Source organism: Aedes albopictus, chromosome 3 (assembly GCF_035046485.1).
Source record: "Aedes albopictus strain Foshan chromosome 3, AalbF5, whole genome shotgun sequence".
Classification (NCBI taxonomy): Eukaryota; Metazoa; Arthropoda; class Insecta; order Diptera; family Culicidae; genus Aedes; species Aedes albopictus.
Window position 1 is genome coordinate 446215176 of NC_085138.1, and position 22659 is coordinate 446237834.

General features: G+C 40.3%; 1 protein-coding gene across 1 annotated transcript; it reads left to right on the top strand.

The window, feature by feature from the left end:
* The first annotated feature begins 2300 nt into the window (after positions 1-2300).
* LOC115262229 (PAN2-PAN3 deadenylation complex catalytic subunit PAN2) lies at positions 2301-17849 on the top strand. Its single transcript, XM_029864629.2, has 5 exons — positions 2301-2556; positions 2618-4639; positions 4698-5250; positions 5311-5483; positions 16538-17849. The coding sequence occupies exons 1-5, from the start codon at positions 2493-2495 to the stop codon at positions 17593-17595; spliced, it is 3870 nt and encodes a 1289-aa protein (XP_029720489.2). The 5' UTR covers positions 2301-2492; the 3' UTR covers positions 17596-17849.
* Positions 17850-22659: the final 4810 nt, after the last annotated feature.

The window sequence follows — 22659 nt, forward strand, 5'->3', positions numbered from 1 at the left end:
GCATTTCTACAGAAGTTTCTTCAGGATTTTCCCAAAATCTATTGTTTATGCAGGAATTTTTCCAGCCAATTTTTTTAGATTTGTTCGAACGATTTTTTTTATTATACATGTTGGAGATATGAATTGAACATCCCTGAGTTGTATGATTGAATTGTACTGTGTGATTGCTTTGAATTCAATAAAGAATCAGTTGTTGTTTTGCTCTTTAGTCGGTCGGTGTCGGTTGCGAATATGAAGCCGAGTTTTGAATACGTAGTCCGAATAATTGGTGAGTGAATTGGTTTGATATCCCGCAGATTAACATACATATCTTCAATAATTTATTATCCAAGGACTGCATCACAAATTGCTCAAGGATTTTCTCTACAATATCTTAAATTCGTTCAAGCATTTTGCTGGAATTAACTCAAGTATAGTTTCTTCTCCGTATCCACTGGTACATGCTCTGTATGTCACTTGTCTAGTGTTAACTTTCATTCAGTCTGTACAGCATCTGGCTGAAGAAGGTGTCCACGTCTTTCAATTCTCCCAAAGATTTTTCCGAGATTGCTTCAATCATCTTCAAGATTTTTCCATGAATCTTCCCAAGAAATGCTTCCAAAGGCTTCTCCAGGAAATCTTCCAAGGTTAACTCCCGCACAATTTCTTTCAGGAGTTCTTCGAAGAAATCATCCGGAAGTTCTTCCACGATACGTCTAGAAAATCTTCAAAAACTCCTTCAGAAATTCTTCTAGGAAATCTTTAAACACTTCTTCACGAATTCTCCCAATCACATCTCCGGAATAAATGGTTTATTTGCACCAATTGCTACTTTTTATGCTTTCTCCAAGTGTTACTTCAATAGTTCTCCCGTGGATTGCTCCAAGAGTTTCTCCAGAGAATCTTCTAGAAGATTCTTATAAGAGTGTATTGTGTTGTTCCTTGCTGTGAATGAATCACCACTATCGCACGACAATATCCGTGTGTCATGAGAAAATATTAAGTGACCATCTGACGAGGGTGAACGATTGTTTGCTTTCCGCGTGAAGCGGACAAGAGCTCGGTTTACATGGCATTAAAACAAAAGGTCATACCACTTATCAGAGTTAATCCCAACCCCACGATATCTTTCCTGCTAACAAACAACACTTCCTGTAGTTTTTGGCGGAGACATGCGGAAACGCCGACTTTCACATAACAAAGATTGGTACTAAAATTCCTTTCCTCTTCTAACCAGACTGCAAGGACGTGGCCGGCGCCGTTATTGTACCGTTAAAGAGAACCTCTGAAGGTTGCACAGTGAGAATGGTTGACCACTCCCAGTATGATGATGATTAACCTGGGCTTGTTAGGGGAATATCTGTAAATAAAAAGAAAATCGGGTTAAGTACTGTTCCTTTGAATTCCACTAAGAATTTGTATCTTTTGACAGATACGTATTTCGACCTCAACTGTAAGGTCGTCTTCAGTGTCTTGTACTTGACTCGACTCAAGTTGGAACAGTACTTAACCCGATTTTCTTTTTATTCACTCCCAGTATTTTTTTCAGTTGATTCATTGTGCAACTGTCATAGATTCGGGTCAATCACGGGGTAGCAACCATATATGTGCAGTCAGTCTAAGCTAAGTTAAGCTAAGGGATCTTCCAGAAGTTTCTTCTAAGATTTCAGAAATAATTACATGAATACGTCCACGGATTTACATAGAAAACTCTTCACTAATTCTTGAAAAGGATTCATTCAAGGATTTCTTCAAAAATCCCTACAGGATTACTGTATTGTATTGTATTTATCTCGGTATTTATTAGATTAGATTAGATATTGTAGAAGATCCCTGCATAAGCTCACTCAAGAGCATTTGTAGGAATTCTTACATAGAATTTCTCTAGTACCTAACTTTTGCAGAAACCCAAAAAGGAATTCTGGAGAAATTCTTGGGAGAATTTATGCAAAAAAAGTGAAAAGAAATTGACTTTAAAATTTGACAAATGAAAAAATACTGTTGATATCGGTAAAAAAAATACGTAACTTTTTTTACTTTTGGCCACCTAATATTACCATAATCACAGTGCAACCCCCAACATAAAAGCCGACGATACCGGCATTTACCACCCAACAAAACCACCCCTTCGAACAGAACAAGCGTCGTCACGAGAGCCGTACTGAAACGCCGAGCTTCCCGAGCGCCACCCCTCTCGCATGCAACAGCTGATCGTTTGTTTTGGTTCTGGGCGCGACGCCACTTCGTGTGGACCGCTCGGGTCGTTCGGGTGCCGCTGAAAAACGCTACACCGAGGGCTACGCATTTCGCGAACGCGAAAGCTCAAAGCTGTCAAAACATAAACCCGAGCCAAGCGAGCATAAAGTTTTGTGTTCGTGTGTTGTGAAATTGTGGCAATTAGAAAGTTTTTCTGTTTATTGTAATTTTCTTCGCAAATTTTGGGCTTTTTTGAGCTGGAAATTGTAATGTCAATCGTGCGAAAAGTGCCGTGAACTGTGGAATCACATAACGCAATGGATTACGTGTACATGAGTGGCGATCCGGTCAACCGAGCCGAGGACATCATTACCCTGACGAGTGACGTTTTGTTTACGGATTCGATTGAGGGGATTGGTTTTATATTTCTGGATTATTTCAGTGTACGACAACGGTCCACCGGCGGGAGACTACCCGGAAGGGGACTATGGACCGTTCAACATTGGATTCGGCGAGCCGGAGTACATGGAACACGGGATGGTGCTGGCCGATGGAGGGGATCGCTTCGGGGTGTCGACGGTTTCGTTCGACACGCAGGAGGAGTTGATCTGGATGGGGAACCAGGGCGGACATGTGACGTCCTACTACGGGGGGACGATGCAGAAGTACACATCCTTCCAGGTGCACGCCAATGAGATCGTCCGGCAGATCCATACGATCGACGCGGGAATACTGGCTTTGACCAGCACGACGCTACGGCACCAGATTCGGAGGGGAATTCCCAAATTCACGTTCCGGTCGGAGAAGATGGTCGATATGGTGTGCATGGTGGAACATCAGCCTAATCGGCTTTTGATGGGAGGTCATCAAACCGAGTTGATAGATTTTGATATGGCCACTTATCAGGAGGTGGGAAGTGTTCCTGCCGGACAAAATGGGTGCGCCATTTTGCGGAATCATTCTCGCTACCTCTGTGAAGGGGATCCTTTTGGTACGATTCTACTTCGAGATCCCAACAGCTTGTCGATTGAACACGAACTAACAACCCACGCTGGAAGTCTGTCGGACTTTGATGTACAAGGAAATTACTTGGTTTCTTGTGGTTATAGCGGAAGACAAGGGAACCTGGTAATAGATCGCTTCTTGATGGTTCACGACATGAGAATGTTGAGATTAGTGTCGCCAATTCAGGTGTTAGTTGAGCCTCAATTATTGAAATTCCTTCCATCTCCTTGCTCTCGCTTGGCAGTGGTGTCACCGCTAGGACAACTCCAGTTGGTTGATACCGTAGAACTCAGCGAACCTCGTGTTCAAATGTTCCAGATCAATACGACCGGATCTCAGTGTCTCACCTTCGACATTTGCTCTTCAAATCAAGCGATGGCATTCGGGGATCAATCCGGACACATTAACCTTATTGCCGCTGTCAAAATCAATACTCCCTCACTTCAGTTCAATCCTTACTCAAGAGAAACGGAATTCGCCGATACCGTCGAGCCACTACCGATGATCTCGATCACCGATAAGAACTTTCCTCTGTCATCGATTCTTCTTCCACCGCTTACGACCGGCGATCGTTGGCTTAGTGATTGGCCAGCTTTTATGAACACCTACGACTACCTCAAACCGAAGCCAATTCGTCCGGAAATCACCGCCACCATGAAAATGCAAGGCCCGATTGGATACGCCCCTAATCCGAAGACCTCCTTACGCAATCAAATTCCCTACATAATGGACAAAAACTCATCGTCAAGCCAGTGCTCCACTCCGGTCAGCAGCTCGCAGAAGGGAACCGGAGAGCAAGGATTGAAGCTTGTCCCCCGCCGTTATCGCAAGGTCGAGGTCAAATACAGCAAACTGGGCGTCCAGGACTTCGACTTCGAACAGTACAACCAGACAGGATTCGTCGGATTGGAAGCTAACCTCCCGAATGCGTATTGTAACGCAATGCTACAGGCCCTCTACTTCATTGTCCCACTCCGTAAGGCCATCCTATCCCACTGCTGTTCAAAAGAATTCTGCCTGGCCTGTGAGCTTGGTTTTCTGTTTCACATGCTGGACGTCGGAACATGCAGCCAGCCCTGCCAGGCGAGCAACTTTCTCCGCTCGTTTCGAACCGTCCCGGAGGCGGCGGCCCTCGGGTTGATCCTTTCCTCCGATCGGAGCAACAATGCCAGCATCAATCTGGTCAGTCTGATCCAGAACTGGAACCGATTCATCCTGCACCAGATCCACTACGAACTGCTGGAGGCGATCAAGAAGAACGAGAACATGATGCCGGTCAGTGAACCGCTGGTCGGAGTGGGCCGGCGGATGCAATTGTCGGCTTCACCGCGACCATTTATCCCGGGGGCCGAAATGCACGTGCAAGCCCCGGAGGATTACCATCAGGAGGCGTTGGATAACGAGGTGCAGCAGTACGGATCCAACAATGAGAAGTTCCAGTTCTTGGAAGCTAGCAGCGGTAAGTTTTCTGTTGAGGGAAACTTTAATGATAACATAATGACTGAGATATTTTACAGATTACGACACGACGCTGATCCCGGAATGTGAACCATATCCGGATCCGGCAGAGCAAATGCCACCATCCAGCAAAAACTACAACAAGGACGAAACGGAAATCAGCCGTCTGTTTGGAACGCAGCAGAAGACAACCCAACGCTGCCTGAAGTGCAACGCCGAACGAGTCAAGAACAACATTCTGCTCGTTTGCAATCTGCTCTATCCGGTCAACGCGAACAATCGCAACATGGATGGCACCTTTGCGTTGATTCTGAAAAACTCCCTCAGCGTCGAGAAGACCACTCCGGCGTGGTGCGAAAAGTGCAACAAATTTACACCCACCAATCAGAAGAGTCGCGTGACGGATCTGCCGGAAATCCTGTCCATCAACTGCGGGCTGGAAACGGACAAGGAGCTGGAGTATCTCAAAAAGCAGATGTGTCGCCCTTCGGCCCAAGTGGGAGGGACGTCCACGTCGGAAAGTGAACCGCGCGCGGCCAACACCGGCAACGGGAAGATGTGCCGGTATGGGATGAACTGCTCGCGGGTCGATTGCCACTTTTCACATCCTAGGTAGGTTGCATTGTAGTTTTTTATACCTATGATTGTTTCTAAAGCGTGGAATATCTGTAGGAAATCATCTCCGGCGGTCATTATCTCGAGTGCACCATCGCCAGCCCAGCAAAAATCCTGGTTCCCGTTGAGCTTCCGCATGAGCCTGGATGAGAAGGAAAATCTAGAAATTGGCTCACTCAAGAGCGCTTCCAGCTGTAGCGAAATCAGCGAGGATACGAATCTTCGAGAAGGTAAGTTAAGGCTATGGCAATAATGCACCTTGTCGGATACAATGCATATTTGGTTTGTAGGCACTTTTTTTCTCACAAAAAGTTCAACATGCTGTAACTTTTCATAGATTGCAACAAAAATTCTCAAATTTTGACTGTTTTTCAACCTATAATATGTGCATCTTTGGTACAAATTTGGGCGGGATTGGTTAATCTTTCGCGAAGCTAGAACCGTTGTCGTAAAACACTATTTTTTAGACAACCAGTTTTTGAACTGTCATATCTCCGAAAGCAGTGAACCGAACATAATGAAATTTTGAATGTTTATCAACAATATATTGATACTTGATGCAACATTATAAAATGTAATATTTTCTTACGACGAATAAAGTTATACCTGTTTGACCTTTTCATACATATAGAGGAAAATAAGTCAAATTTACAATACCACACAAAAATTACTAAATGTGTTCTTCCTTCAATCCAAATAGGCTCTAATACAGCGTTTCTCAAACTATAGGTCGCGACCCACTGGTGGGTCGCGGGCTGATTTTTTGTGGCTCGCGAAGGTTTAGGCGTTATTGTAATAAATATCTACCTTAACTTTCTTAACTTATGTCAGAAGTGTAGAATTAGCTCTAAGTTAAAATACACAAAAATAAAAACAAAAAAAAAACTTATGTCAGAGAACTTATGAAAAACTCTGTTTAAGATTCGAAAGAAAAACTCTAGAAATGAGTTTTCCTCCTACTTTTATTCCCAAACTTCTGTATTATGAGTCATAGTCCGAAGCATAACAAACATTGAAGCTATTCTGCATTCTAAAATCGATTCTGGATCGATGAAATTTATTATTAGAATATTTAGGATTCTAGTAAAGTTTGAGAATTTATCAAATTTTTTGTTCTTGAAGGATGAGTTTAAATTGGATTGGTGCTTACAATTTTCAGTAAAAGGTAGTTTTACAATGCCAAGTTCAATAGTTCGAATTTAAACAATTGGGATAATCAGACAGAAAATTACTGAATTTCGAAAACAAACCATCAAACTTTTGGTTATGTCTACCGAAACATGTGTATATTTTTAAGAACTTCCGTGAAGCTCAACTTTGAATAAAATGGTGAAATTCGGTAATATAAATGTTTTTGAAAATCAGAACCTATGTGACTCCAAGAAAATAAGTAAAATAAGTGTTTGTGATGAATTAAAATTGAAGATTAAAATTTCCAGAAGGACTAAGCTGACAATCTAGCAGTACTATAATTCTGAAAATTCGCAGCGTAAATGTAGCGTCGCCTTTGCTGCGCAATCTGTTCAATGTATTCAAAAGATGTACACAAGAAAACACGCTAAAACACGTGATATAAATAACAACGCATTGCACCTTCAAATTTTGCAAAAGTTGCCATCCTATCTACAAAGACTTTGTGGAAATTTTATGTTTTTTTTTCCTTAAATTTGTGGCAGAACTCCTAAAAATCTGTGGAGGAAACATAGAAAATTAAAAATGCTTGGAATGTCTAAAAGTAAATGTTACGTAACGCAGGCTTATCGCAACCCTTAATTGGACACTTTTGACACAAATAAGTTTATCTCACAACGAAAGAGTTAAAATATATTTAAAAAAATCTGTCCCAATGTTCTAAAATGGCATTTTTTGTGGAAAAACTTACTGGTGGGTCGCCAAATTCTATTACAATCCAAAGTGGGTCGCAGGCTAGAAAAGTTTAAGAACCCCTGCTCTAATATATCTAAATAGAGATATCTTGAGAACATAAGTAGAATATCTTTGGATATCAAAACTAAAATTTAATGATATTGATGTAAAAAAATACATTTTTTCTCCCTGGCCAAGTTCGCAGGGGTTGACGGCATTAAAGTGAAGAAGTTTCATTTTGATTATTGTAATGTATTGTTCTTTAGTGAAACATATCACCTTTTTAACACTTCAATGCGCCTCCAACGGTTCATCACGAACCGGCTGCTGCAGATGGAGTATGGCTGATCATATGCATCAGACATGCTCGATAAACAGGAGGAACCGCCAGGGCTCAGCAGAGTCTATTCCCAAGCAATAGTTCCAAATCGGTTGGATTTGAGAAGGTTTTGATGATCGTTACAAATCCTAATAAAAGTTTTATAGGATTTGTGACTGGTTTTGGAACCTTTTACAGCCAGCTGACTTCAAAATGTTGTTTGGGCTCTATTTCCCACGTTTCTCGGTTGATTTTGCTTAGTAATTTATTAATGCCATAGTCGCTTTTTCGAATTTTTACAATGTTAGGTACTTGATTATATTTTCTTTAAATAAAGCAATTAAAATCAACCGAAGAATTAATAGTGGGAAGGAGATTTGTAGCACTTAATTGTGCTGATAGATTCGAAGCTAACGTGCGAACACTTAAACGCATTGCGTTTGACGTGACAGTTTGGACTGGACAAAAAACTGACTGCTTTTTATTAACTGAACAACGTTACTTTTGTATGACTAGGTTGACACTTCTAGGCCACGCATGAGAAAATGACATGGTTTATCTTGGTAGAACGAATTTGAATATTTTTCATAGTATATGTAGGGGGATGAATACATAATAGTTGACAAGCAATTTTTGTTTTATAACAATCAACTGACCAACTTGGCGTATTTTTGTTTATCTCTTAGATGGTGTTATGACACCAACAGAAAAAAATATCAGAAGTTCAATTACATGCTTCTGTAGGTTTTGGACCGATGACAATTTAAGGACACAAGAGATGAACACAGAGATGTAGAAATCAAGAAAACAATTTGACACAGAATCGACTATATTTTAACATACGGGTTCGACTGATTTGATGAATCTATCTGGAAGTATCTAGAAGACAATTGACGCTAAGATTGGAAAAAAGCTTGCAGTTGGGACTAGACTACAATAATGGCCGATAGGAAACAATTCGCTAGACAGCATTATTATTCATTTTTTAATATTTACCCGTTGGCTTTTCGCCGGTTGACAGTACAGTATTTAGCTGTGTACGAAGATACGGATTAGTTGGTGTACAGATGACAGGGTTCTCACGGGCAGTGCTTCAAGCGAGGCTTACATAATAACTGACAATAAAGAAACCTATTTTCCTTGACTTTCTACGCAACGGACATCTGACCGAACACACGTGTTTTCGTTAATCTCCTAAGCATTATTAAGACATGACGTATGTGCATGACGGAACAACTAGCAGGATACAGTTTTAGACGTCTTTTTTCAATAACCACATTTAGCATATTTCCAATAAAACTACACTTCAATAAGGCAAAGAATGAAGCTGCTATGATAGAAGAGATCAGAATGACTTAATTGACTATTACCTTGGAGATCTACTTCGAATAACTGACAAATTGACAAGAACCTAACTAATTACATGGACCATACTACAAAAAAACCCATTTGACAAAAAGAAAAAAGGGGAAACTTTTATTAAAACTATTTTTGTTCAACGCAGGCCAAAACAGTGTCGACTTGGGCCACACACGCCTACGTACTTCTGTGTGTTGAAACAAAAATAGAGGCTCCTAGAAGCAAATGTAGGGAAAGGGTGCGGTGTAGAACATAAGCACAGTGGTGCTACCGCCGTAATCACTTTGAAAAAAAAAATACATTTTTTTTCTAAAAGATCCAAAAAGTGTCAATTCATGATAACTTTTTTAAACGTTTAAAAAGTACCTATGTTTTAATAACTTGTGAAGCATTAATGTATTGTTGATAAACTTTCATAATTTCACTGATTTCTGAGATATGAAACTTCAAAAATAAGCTATCTAAAAATAGTGTTCTACGAAAACGGTTCTGACTTTACGAAATATTAACCAATCGAGCTCAAATTTGTACCAATGATGCACATATAATATTTTGACAAACAGTCGAAATTTGCGAATTTTTGATGCACTCTATGAAAAGTTACAGCATGTTGAACTTTTTGGTGAGAGAAAAAAAGTTGCCTATCCCAAACATTTTGGCCACCCCCTGTAGTCCAATTCACAAACAATATACGTGTAACTTTTGTTACCAGTTTCATTTTTCTGTTACATGTTCGATTTTAACTTGTGAATATTCTCCCTGGGCTTGGATTATATCTTCCAGGAAGCTTTGATTTCAGGCATGTTAGCCGATGTGCTTTGCAGTAATGATTGGAATAGCTGAATGTATAATCAATGGCAAACAATTATGTAAAAATCAGATCTTCAAGTCATCTGATATAGTTATACTGATCATGATGCTGCATAGTATATCGAATATTTGTCGAAGTCATTTATGTGCCAGGAAAATATAATTCCAAGTTGGTGAGAATATTACAAACTGAGGGAGGGTAGTAGGCCCAGTCAGACCCCTGAATGGGCAATGTGGGTTAGTGTATGGGAATGCCGTTGAAGGTTTGTAATATTCTCCGAGGCTTTCGAAATCCAACAGGGCGCGTCCCCGGGTTGCGGATAGGGGAAAAAGGGAGATTTTTCGCATTTGTACTGTAATCAGCCAATGTGATATTATCTCCTATGGTGTTGTAGTGCGAATGAATGATCTCATTCTATGGGAATTCGAATCTTGTAATGTATTGTTTATTAACTTCAATTTTCTAAGCTTGACAAGGTTTTGAAGACAAACATAAGATGAGAGAATTGCTCAATAGGAAAGTCACATCAGCAAAGCTTTTACTTATGCAAATGCTATCCATGGGGTCATGTCTAGCATTTAATATGTATGGCAATGACTGATTCTTACCTAGAAGGCGTACTACAAGACCACGCGGACAATTCGATTACAGGCTTAATTGGGGATAATATATTTTCCAGAACTGAAGGGACATTTTTTCCGGGGTGACTGGCGAGTCGGAGAGGGTAGAAGTTTCCGTTTGTTATAATTGACAAAATAAACAATCGGGCACTTTTTCTTTCTATGACTTGCTTGGCATTTTGTGGATTATTGTTTTTTGGTTTTGGAAGGTATGCGATTCACTATTGAGCCTTAAAATTATTTAGCATCTGAATAGCATTGATATTGTCAAGTCTGTACCAACACCCTAATCCCACACCAAAATACCTTTTTCCTATCCCATGGCGTTTTTTTTTTTTTTTTACACAGACACGTTTAATGCTTCCAGTGAGCTATTTGCTCTTTGAAGAAAGCACGACACTAGACAACGGACTAGCATGCAACGCCCAGTGGCACAGCCGAAAACTTTTCCTGACAGCTGCGGCGGGAATCGAACCCGCGCTCCTTAGCACGATGCGACTAAAGGCTTGGTGACCTTAGCCGCACGACCACGAAGCCACACGTTTATGTGGTCAGCAAAGACTATTCAGCCATTACCCCTCCTTATCATCGGCTTTGGACTGACTTGCGCTCTCATTGCCCCACCAAATGCTGCAAAATGAAAATGTAAATGAAAATGATTTTAACTTGTGAATATTCTCCTCATTTTAATGTGCATTTGTAGGGCTCTTATGTCATTCAGGAGGAATACAGCCCTAGCAACCGGAGTAGTTGCATACCTTTAGTTCATTTCTGATGATAAATAACTGCAAGACAGGCAAACCGGTCCCTAGCACGGACATCAAAATGCAGCCGTCTTGCAATAAGACCCGATTCGGGGTGGCCCATTAGGATTAGTTATCCCAGACAAAATTAAGCTATGAACACAGAACAAAGACTGTTAGGTAACAAGAATGCAATCAGGCAAACAAAACACTATTCCAGAATTGACTGATGGACCAAAACCAATAAATGAAGCCTCGTCATCCTGTGATAGTAAATTGTTACACATTGGGGTAGCAGGCCAAATTTTATGTTTAGTGTCGTATCAAATTTATGTTTTATGTGTGTGTGTCAATTTGTGAAGTCGTGCATTTGTAGTGTTCTGTATTATTTTTCGCAGAGCCAAGTGAAAAATAAAATAGAACATTAATAGGGTTCCATTATTGTTTGTTCGTGATATAGCTCCCAACGTGGGGCCAGGAATTAGTTTATGTTTTTACTTGTAACACTTTTTGGAGAATCAAGTCTATTAAAACCAGGGATCAAAGTGAGTGTTCCAACTTTCAAGAGTCATTCTCACTTGCTATTATTAGTAGCATGCTATCAAAACAGTGTCAGGGTCGCAAATGCATACTAAAGTTGTCACAAAGTTATCAAAGCGACTCTCAATGGAGTGAGTGTAGGGGTAGGCGGGGCATAATGAACAGCTTAAGCATTTAGCCATTAAATCCAGTAAACCATGCTAAATTAATGTATATCCTTATTTGAACCTTAATCAACAAAAAACTAATTGTTGAAATTTTGACAAATGTAATGAACATTGCAAACTTCGCTTGAGCTGTATTGACCGACCGTGGATGCTACTCCAGTATTGGGGACTTCGAAGGCGATAATCTTGTTTGCGGTTTTCTGTAAGAAAGTGAAGGAGGGAAGATTTTTTTGCTTTTTTGACTCATACGCCCATAAGAAACCCCGCAGGAATAAAGAGAGTTTCCCGGCTTATCAACCTTCGTAGTCGCGAATCGCCACACCAGCTACACTCACACAAGGAACCAATTAGATATCTGTCGGGGACTAAGCAGGCTTCTTCAGTGTGTGAGTGTTGTTGATCTTCTATCTATAGGCAACAATGGCGCCTGCCACGTCAGGCTGCAGATCAATGTGGGGAAGGAGAAGGAAGTAATGATTGCAATCATTTGTTTCCACATCAGTCCGAATATACCTCTGCGTCTGCACAAATTCATGCGGATGCCGGAGTGTCGGAGGTATGGTTGGCAATGGGTTCAGATATTGGTGCGTGGATGCCAGGTGATAGATTAGTGTATTTAGTACTCTGAAGATATTGCGACACAGTCCGCTTGATTGCATAACTCCGTAGGCTAGGCGTTATATGATAGTTTTTTCCTTCAGACTCTAGTTTAATTTAAAAATACTTCACTAATACTTTACTTTTGCAAAAGAAAATAAAAAATGAATAACTCTTTTAAAGAAAAACTAGAAAGGACGAGCAAATTCCTTTTAATTCTACTACTGTGCTTATCTTCGGACAGATAGGCCTATTTCGTCTGTGAAATAGGCCTATCTGTCCGAAGATAAGCACAGTAGTAGAATTAAAAGGAATTTGCTCGTCCTTTCTAGTTTTTCTTTAAAAGAGTTATTCATTTTTTATTTTCTTTTGCAAAAGTAAAGTATTAGTGAAGTGTTTTTAAATTAAACTAGAGTCTGAAGTAACAAGTTCTACTAAAAGCTCTAAAGTAATAGTAAAGTTATATGATAGGTTGACACTGTGCTATGAAGGTAGGAAAGAAGGGAAACGGCTTTTTCAACCCGTTTCTGTTTTAGCGAAGGCTATGAACTTATCAATATACATGAAGTGTATATATAAAAAAAAGCGGACACCGTCTTCAGCCAGAGGCTGCACAGACTGAATGAAACTTAAACACTAGACAAGGGACACACGGAGCATGCACCAGTGGATACGGAGAAGAAACTATTCTCACGAAAAGTTTCATCGCCCGGAGCGGGAATCGAACCCTCACTCCATAGCATGGTGCGATTATAAGCTTGGTGACCCTAACCGCACGGCTACGAGGCTCCACAAATGTAGAGAAAGAGAAAGAGATAAAGTGATAGAAAGATACAAAGTAGGAGGAAAGGGACGCCGGCGATTGAACCCAGGGCATCATGAGCACCCAGCATTTTTAATGTATATTTTCAAATATTCAACATAAATCGTTATTTGACAGTTTCTTTATTTTTAATCTAAGTGATTCACAACCAATCGAAAAACAGATTGAGCAAAATCTTTGAATTGGTTATATAGGGTATTTTAACCAATAGTGGACCCCTTAGAAGTTGAAAATTGTTCTGATCGTTAAAACAGTATGATATTCCAATTAAATTACCCCTGTCAACGTTTGCACAACAAGTTCTATGTCTTTCCTGCACATTGCACACAAAAACCTTACCAAAGCACCCTATATTTCCCATAAAATAATCATTTCAAATCTGGCTCAAATTATCCTATAGTGGTCCCCCCGGGGTCCACTATAGGATTGTTGGGGTCCACTATAGGATAAATCGTATTCTCTTACCATGTTAAAACGGAGACAATAGTGAACCCCCTTGGATTTAACCAATAGTGGTCCCCCAGATTTGTTTACATTTACAAATTTGTTCAAAAAATCAAATTATTGCTTACCAGCGTAGCTCCACCACTTGTAACTACTGGCTAGGAACATGATCCATCGTCTCCCGGTGAAGGTTCACCGGTAAAAACAAATTTAAGCAGGAAAATTAGGAAAAATATAAGGGGGTCCACTATAGGTAAGGGGTCCACTATTGGCTAGAATACCCTACTAGTAAGCATTATAAAAATCAGTTGACCTGAAATAAAAGGGTGTCTACTACCTGAAACAAAAATCTGGAAAACCGAGAATCCTCAAGGAGGGAAACCTCTGAAATACTCTGGGAATATCTTGAATATTCAGGAAAATTTTACTCAGATAAAGTTAACATTGGGTCGTATGAATAAAAAGTAGTTTCGCTGTATTTTTCTTGTTTCGTATTCGAAAAAAAGTGAATTTCTTTCAAATCATAAGAAGATATCGGTAGAATTTTTTTATTCGAATTTTCTGTCAAAATTACCTTATTTATATGTGGGGTCTATTTGAATCGTATCTCAATTACCTCAATGACCTATTGTTTCATTGCATTCGGTTTATTGAATCCGGAGATATAACAGCTCAAAGTTGGCTTTTTCTAGAATCTTTCTAACTTCGTGTAGAATAGCCCGATCTTTTCCTAAATTGGCCACTGATATACAACTAGTTGATGAACTTACAGTAAAAATTTGAGAATATTTGATGCTCTTGTCGAAAAGTTACAGCTAGTTGAACATTTTTTGAAAAGTGAAAATTTTACCTATGGGCATTTTTTTATTACCATGCGGGATTGGGCCGAAGGGTCCCAGATTTTCATGAAACTTTTTCCACAGGCAGGGCTCATGGATATATGAACGAAAAAAAATGAGAAAAATTCAGGGTCGCCTATTTTTCCGGAAAACTCAGGTGGAAATTCTTTGTTTTCGTGTCAGGGTGACTTAATTAAAAAAAAACATAACTCAAGAATGAAGCATCATAGAAACAAAGTTTTTTTAGAAAATGAAAGCAAATTTTCTCAGAAATCAAAACAAATATGAACGGAAAAAGTTTTCCACGAAATTTTCCACAGTTGAGAAAATTCGGATGTTTTTCGTTCTTGATTTATGGCCAATTATGTGAAAAATGACCATATAATATATGCGCACATGGTTATTTTTAACAAAATTGACCATAACTCAAGAAAGAAAAAAAAAGTCCATTCCAAAAATTTCAGCGATCATATTTTATGAAATTACCTTCTCAAATATTTTTTTTGAAAATTTTCTTCGAGTTCGAGAATAGTTTTTCCGGCTTTTCTTTATGAATTTTCTCAACTGTGGAAAATTTTGTGAAAAAAATTTTCCAATTCAATTTTTTTTGCATTCCTGATTCTGGATTCTGAGAAAATTTGCTTTCATTTTCAAAAAAAAAACTTTGTTTCTATGATGCTTCGTTCTTGAGTTATGATTTGTGAGTTATGGATGCTACAGAACTTCTTCCCGGTATCGCTCCTAAAGCCCCTCGTTGGATTTTTCATTTTGCTTTTCTTAGGATTTCTGTCAGAATATATCCCGAATTCTCTGTAAGAATTTCTATCGGGCTAAACCATAAAAGTTCTAACAGAATTTCTCTTAGAATTTTTCTCGGGATTTCCCTTAGAGATTTTCGCGATTTCTTCCGGTGGTGTGCCTCTTGGAACTTCCCAGAGCTACTACAAGAGTTATTCCTGGGATTTCGATTAGAGAACCTGCAAGTATTTCTTAAGGAGTTTTTTACGATTTTTTTGCAGGTATTCTTTCCAAAATTTCTTCTAACGTTTTTTTTTTGTAATATCTTCAAGGAAATTTCTTTCTTCTAAAGTTCCTAGCTGGTTTCCTACAGGAGTTTTAGCTGGGATATTTCTTAAAGATTCTCGCGGGGTTTATTTTGAAGTTTTACCTGCTAAGATTTCTCTAGGAGTTTCTCCTTCTCTTAGAAGATTCCTTCCAGTGTTGGTACTGGGATGTCTAAGATTTTTTGCTTCTACCCTGAACTTTCTTCTAAGATTTTTTATCCGCAGTGGCTTCTGGGATTTCTATAGGAGCTATTGCTGATATTTCTCATTGAATTCTCTCCGTGATTTCTTTCAGAGCCAGGCTGTTCCTCGTATTTGTATCAGATTTCTTGCAGTGATCCACCTGACATTTTTTAACAGATTTTCGCTGCATTATTCCCAGAACTCTTCCCAGAGTATTTACTGAAAAATGTCCCGAGATTCTTACTCGTTTAGGGATTCTTTAACAGGCACTTCTATAGTTTTTGCAAAGATGTGTTCACGGGTTCACTTCAGAATGTCTCCCGGGATAACTTACGAAAATCCTTATAAGAAATTCCCAGAGAAATATTCGAAGGAATCTAAGTGAATTCACACGAGAAACTCCGCAGTCTTTTTGAAGAAATCTAGACAAGACCTTTAGAAAAAAAATCTGAGATGAAATGAGACGTCTTGGAAAGTTCTAAGAGTAATCCCGAGAGGAAATATTAAGGACATCCAAGGAGTAACTCTGAAAACCTCATGGAACCCTGGAAGCAGCTACGAGCGAAATTCCGTGAGCAAATCCAAGAGAAATATCGGTTAACTATCGCTATGAAAGAAATATCGAGAGATACTCCAACAGATACCTCGTGCAAAACTTCTGCGGAAATCCAGGAAGAAATTCTGATAGAAATCCCAGGAACAACTCTCAGATATCTTGAAAGATGTTTAGTTAATTTTTAGGGATAAGTTTGTATTATTTTTAAAGAGTATTACATTTAAAATAATTGAGTTAGTTTTTGAATTATAAACATTATAAATTTGCCCTGGGAAAAACTGGAAAACTCAGGGAATTTTATTATGAGATATGAGTAGACAACCTACATCTATTACATTACATCTTACTTTCAGACAAACTATTCCGCAAATCAAAGCGGTACAGCCTCTCGGCCGCAGTATGCTACATCAACGACGGAGCTCAGCGTAATCTCGTCGCACTGATCCATGTTCCGAAAGGGTACCACGATCTGAAACAGAACCGCACGGGAGAAATCCCTGGATCATCCGCCGGGATCGATTTCACCGACGGAAGCTGGTACATCTTCAACGACTTTAGCATTTCGCCGGTGTCCGTACAGGAGGCGGTTTGGTTCACCCTGGACTGGAAGGTTCCCTGTGTGCTGTTCTACACGAGTACTTCTCTGCGGGACGAGGTGGGTGACAACAAGGAATATCTGACTCAGTACGTGAATCCCTTTACGAACGACCTGTTCATGGAAACGAGCCCCACAGTGGAAGATAAGAATTTTAAACCACTTGCACAGGAGGAGATATTCCAGTCGGGAGACCTCGTAGCAATGGATGCTGAATTCGTCACTCTAAATCCGGAAGAAAGCGAAATCCGCTCGGACGGAAAACTGTCCACCGTCAAACCAAGTCACATGAGTGTCGCTCGTATCACTTGCATCCGCGGACAAGGCCCCGACGAAGGGGTTCCCTTCGTCGACGATTACATTTCCACACAGGAACAGGTAGTCGATTACCTAACCAAATTCTCCGGTATCAAACCCGGCGATCTGGATGCCAACTTCAGCAACAAACGTCTGACCACTCTGAAAAACTCCTACCAAAAACTGCGCTACCTGGTCGACAGTGGGGTGATCTTCGTTGGCCACGGTCTGAAAAACGACTTCCGCGTAATCAACATCATCGTCCCGCCGGAACAGATCGTGGACACGGTGTACCTGTTCCATCTGCCCCACCACCGGATGGTATCGCTGCGCTTCCTGGCGTGGCAATTTCTCGGCATAAAAATCCAATCCGAAACGCACGACTCGGTCGAGGACGCCCGGACAGCGCTGCTACTCTACAAACACTACCTAAAGCTGCACACCAAGGAAGAGTTTACCATGGCACTGTCCAATCTGTACGAAACGGGCAAGAAGTTGCAGTGGAAGGTCCCAGACTAGAGAAAACGGCAGGTGATATCAGTATTTTTCACGAAAACAAAAAGAAACATCAAGCGAAGATAGATTGAGATTTGTTTCGTCTTTTATTATGCTTCAAATTTTAGTGAGTTTTTTTTTATTACAGTATATGTTTAGATATCATTTTTCAGCCAATCTGGGTTTATAGAAACATCTATTATATATAATAATTTATACAAGAATCATGTCTCAAAAACTGTATCGAAAGGTCATTTAATAAATACATTCAATAAATAGTTGCCACTCGCAATGGTGATTGTACACGCAAAACTGTGTTGATTTCTTTTTTTTGTCATCGATGATCTATCCTCTAGTTTTATTGAGCATGAGCATAGATGACCGTACTATTCGTAGTTGCTACTCCGTGATTGACCAGAACAATCGAAGTTGCACAAGGAACCAACAGACGGAGCTTGGGAGTAGCTTACCGTCCTCAATGTGCATCTTCGAGAATTCCAAACTTTATTAGGTCAATAACGGCGCCGGCCACGTCCTTACGGTCATCGAGGAAGGAAAGGAATGTTATTATGACGTGCGTTGCTTACTAAAGACCGAGATCACCTCTGCGTCTCCACGTCTGTCATGGGAAGGACTTTTTGTTAGTGGGGAGGGGAAAGGGTGCATGATATGAGTTCACTTTGGTAAGTGGAGTGATTCATGCAACCCTATTAATATCAAACCACTTATTTTCATTTGGACTAAAACAAAACACATGCCGACATCGAAGATGACGAACCATTCAGATAGTTTTCGAAGTGCGAAAATTAACGAAAGAGAAAATAAAGTGATTTGAACCAACGTGGCTTTGGAACTTGGGCCGACACTTGACGTGACGAACATTTCAATGTCTGTTGACTAAAATCGCAAAAAATGTTGATGTTGCATTTATCGTATCATAAATCGCCCCGTACGAAGATGAGCAGTCAAATAGACGACGACGACGACGACGTGCACGCGGACGATCCGAATGAAAACGCGGCCTGTACACTTTGCCACCAAAAACTCACTAAATCACCCCGTACGAAGATGAGCAGTCAAATAGACGACGACGACGACGACCGAATGAAAACGCGGCCTGTACACTTTTCAAAGCCAGCGCGCGATGCTTTGCTGCTGCCGAACTACCGCACACTACTGACTGCTTGGCGTCCCGTCGTCGGAGCCCGCAGAGAAAAGAGAAAAAATCGCAAAAATCTAGCAAAGCCAGCGCGCGATGCTTTGCTGCTGTCGAACTAGAACTACCGCACACTACTGACTGCTTGGCGTCCCGTCGTCGGAGCCCCGCAGAGAAAAGAGAAAAAATCTAGCAAAGCCAGCGCGCGACGCTTTGCTGCTGCCAGTGTTGCCACATTTTTTTCGGTTTTCATCTGTGATTTTGGTCAAAAAAATCTTTTTCATCTGTAGGAAATTTCAGAAAATCTTAGTAAAAATCTGTGATAGGTTAATGTCTCCAAAATCGAATATTTTTGAACAATTTGTTTAAAAAAACGGGAAAAAATGTTCTTAGAATAACGTTGACCAAAACACTCCCAGGTTGCATCTGAAGATCATCAGAAACCACAAGAACGTCGAAAACAATGCGCCTGAGGCTTGGCCTAGGCCATCCAACTAGAAGATTTAATTTCTATGATTTAAATTTGAGTACCTAAAAATTATAATAAAGCATTTTTTCACGAAAGTCATTGTCATTGTTTTAAAATCTTAAAAATCTTTTTTATTGCAAAAATCTTTGATCTGTGATCACAGATATCTGTAGGCGAAAATGGGAAAAAATCTGTGTAATTCTAGGTAAATCTGTGTATGTGGCATCACTGGCTGCTGCCGAACTACCGCACACTACTGACTGCTTGGCGTCCCGTCGTCGGAGCCCCGCAGAGAAAAGAGAAAAAATCTAGCAAAGCCAGCGCGCGATGCTTTGCTGCTGCCGAACTACCGCACACTACTACATTTTTCAGCCAATCTGGGTTTATAGAAACATCTATTATATATAATAATTTATACAAGAATCATGTCTCAAAAACTGTATCGAAAGGTCATTTAATAAATACATTCAATAAATAGTTGCCACTCGCAATGGTGATTGTACACGCAAAACTGTGTTGATTTCTTTTTTTTGTCATCGATGATCTATCCTCTAGTTTTATTGCAGAATAACGCATATAGGGTGCGCTTGTTTGTCAGTGCTGCTTAGGATTGTCCTGTATGGTTTGTGAGGACTTTTCTGTCTTTCAACATCTCCCCTGTAATTAGTATTTCTTCTAGTGTAAGATGATGTATAACAAATTTGATGCTTGATGATGATTGATAAGATGGAATTGGTGAAAATGGTATAGGTAGGATTCTTTATTTTAAATAATCCAACAGGCTACATGATAAAAAAATACTAAAAAAAACTTAAAAGAAACAAAATTACTATTTTAAAAGCTTTTGAGTAGTACAGGGTATCTACTCAAAGTTTTTAAACAAATTCCCTGCAACTCGGACTTCCTCACAAGTTGATCAAGACGGATCTGACATTGCGGAGATTCATGGATGATTAGGTGAATCGCATTGTCATCATACTTTCAGTCATGAGCATCTATGATGGTACTGAGGGCCAAATTGAAAGATCTCCATCCTAGGAGATAGCCCACCATCGCCTTGACCGGTGACCACGTCAAATTTCTGTCGGCTTCCTCTATTTCCTTGTTGCTGCTGCTCCGCCTTGAGTCTCTAGGTCTGCCTCTGCTGCGATGTTCTGCTGGGTGTGGCCTTCCACTTCCACTTTCGCTCCCAAATTTCTATCGCTATCGGCTTTTGATGACATCGACATACAGCTGGAAGGGTTGACCGTGTCTACATCCAACGGCCTTAACCCTTTATAAGAAAGTGGCAACTATATTGCCACCTACTGTTTATATTTTTTTTCTGTTTTATAATAATTTATTTCGAACATTTTTTAGTTTAAGCAAACTTGGGATTACTAACAATGCCTGGTATTTTTTTGGTACCAAACAAAGCTTAACGGCTTTTCGGGCCCGTATGAAGTTGATCACCAATATCAACTTCTTTTCCCGATCAGCCTAGATAGCTGTGTAGTGTCGGTAGCGGTTAGTTCAACTGGCTAAGAATAGCACTACGGACCGCCTGTTCCAGTGGTAGGAATCCACTAATCAGGTGACCCATAATTCATGGTGTTATGCGGCTTTATGCTTACCGTGCCTAGGAATGAATGGCTAGGGGGGTCTAATAAAAACCTAACCGCAAACGGAGCCTGTGGAGTACCAGGGCACCCTCCACAGTATTTGCCCTTACTGTGCTAACCGGAGCAATAGCGCGGTGGACCTTGTGTTTCTCCGAGACAATCAGCTGCCCTTCTTCAATCTCATACTTGAGGCTGAATAAGGGCGGGATTATGAAGATGTTATTAATTAGTTTAGATTTTCACCTATATGGTTTCGCATTATGCGTTTTACACAGTGTATTCTGTGCATCCTCGCCTTTGGCGCACTCAATTCGATACCGATCTGGCTTTATTGTTGCTGTTCTTTTTTGTGCTGTGATTGTTAAGAGTTTAATCTTGCCTAGTTTGGGTAGTGGCTACGGTTAGGATAGCTCAGATCAATCTTCAGCACAAAAGAACAGCAACGATCAATCTTTGTAGACTTATACAAAATGGTACAGCCCAAGTGGCGTTAGTCCAAGAACCTTACTTTCGTAAGGGGAATTTCTATTTAGGAAACCTTGTGAATCCGGTGTTTGCTACTTTCAGTAAAAATGAAATGGCAAACTCACGTGTCATGCCTCGAGCATGTGTGCTTGTCAACAACGCAATCGTTGCCACACTCATCTCTGAACTAACTACCAGAGATGTATGTGCTATCATAATAGATGTATCTGTTGGAAACCTCAACAGGAAATACGTTTATTGTTCGGTTTATTTACCGCATGATGAACCATCCCCTACGGATGCTTTCAAGCAAGTCATTGCATACTGCACTTCAAAAGGCCTTCCGCTAATTGTTGGTAGTGATGCTAATGCTCACCATATAATCTGGGGCAGCTCAGACATCAATTTGAGAGGCTCCAGTTTGATGGAATACTTGAGTAGTACAGATCTTGGATTACTTAACATAGGCAACCGCCCAACCTTCATGGTATCTGCTAGAGAGGAAGTGTTAGACATAACGCTTTGCTCTAGCAGAATTAGTCATGAGCTGACCAATTGGCATGTGTCAGATGAAGAATCTTTATCTGATCATCGTTACATCTTGTTTGAACATGTGAATTTTACTTCGCAAACTTTGCGTTTCAGGAATCCCCGGTCAACCAACTGGGATCTCTTTACCGATTTGGTTGCAGCCAAATTTCATGGATACTCACCATCAATTGACACTCCAAGTGATTTAGATGATGCCGTTGATACTACAACGGCCTTCATCATGGAAGCTTTTGAAGAAGCATGCCCTCTGCGGTCTGTGAAGACCACAAGAGGAACCCCTTGGTGGAACTCCGATCTGGCGAAGCTCAGGAAACAATGTAGAAAGAGTTGGAACAGACGACGTTCGGCTGGATCGGAGGCTTTCAGGTCGGCTCGCAAGGCCTACCAGAAAGCTCTTCGGTCTGCTGAACGATCCGGCTGGAAAAACCTTTGTACAAATGTTTCCAGTCTGAGTGAAGCCAGTCGATTGAACAAAATCCTTGCAAAATCTAAGGATTTTCAAGTGAACGAACTTCGTTTGCCAAATGGTGATTTCACTTCCTCTGATGAGGAAGTTTTAGAATGTTTATTCAGTACACACTTCCCCGGATGTGTGGATATTACATCTTCGGATGAACCTGATGTCTTTTCTTGTAGTTATGATTCTTTAGCTTCGGCTCGGAGTATCATAACTTTAGAATCGATTGAATGGGCACTTAATAGCTTTGCTCCTTTCAAATCTCCTGGGGCAGATGGGATTTATCCTATTTTGCTTCAGAAGGGATTTGATCATTTCAAACATGTTTTGAAACAACTACTTGTTTGCAGTTTTGCTACAGGGTATATTCCCAAATCCTGGCGGGATA

What these genes read in the sequence shown, in the direction of transcription:
- LOC115262229 (XM_029864629.2), top strand. Translation starts at nt 2,493, where the DNA reads ATGGATTACGTGTACATGAGTGGCGATCCGGTCAACCGAGCCGAGGAC. An exon ending in GTTCTTGGAAGCTAGCAGCG is followed by an intron (nt 4,640 to 4,697) that starts GTAAGTTTTCTG and finishes GATATTTTACAG; the next exon opens with ATTACGACACGACGCTGATC. An exon ending in TGCCACTTTTCACATCCTAG is followed by an intron (nt 5,251 to 5,310) that starts GTAGGTTGCATT and finishes GAATATCTGTAG; the next exon opens with GAAATCATCTCCGGCGGTCA.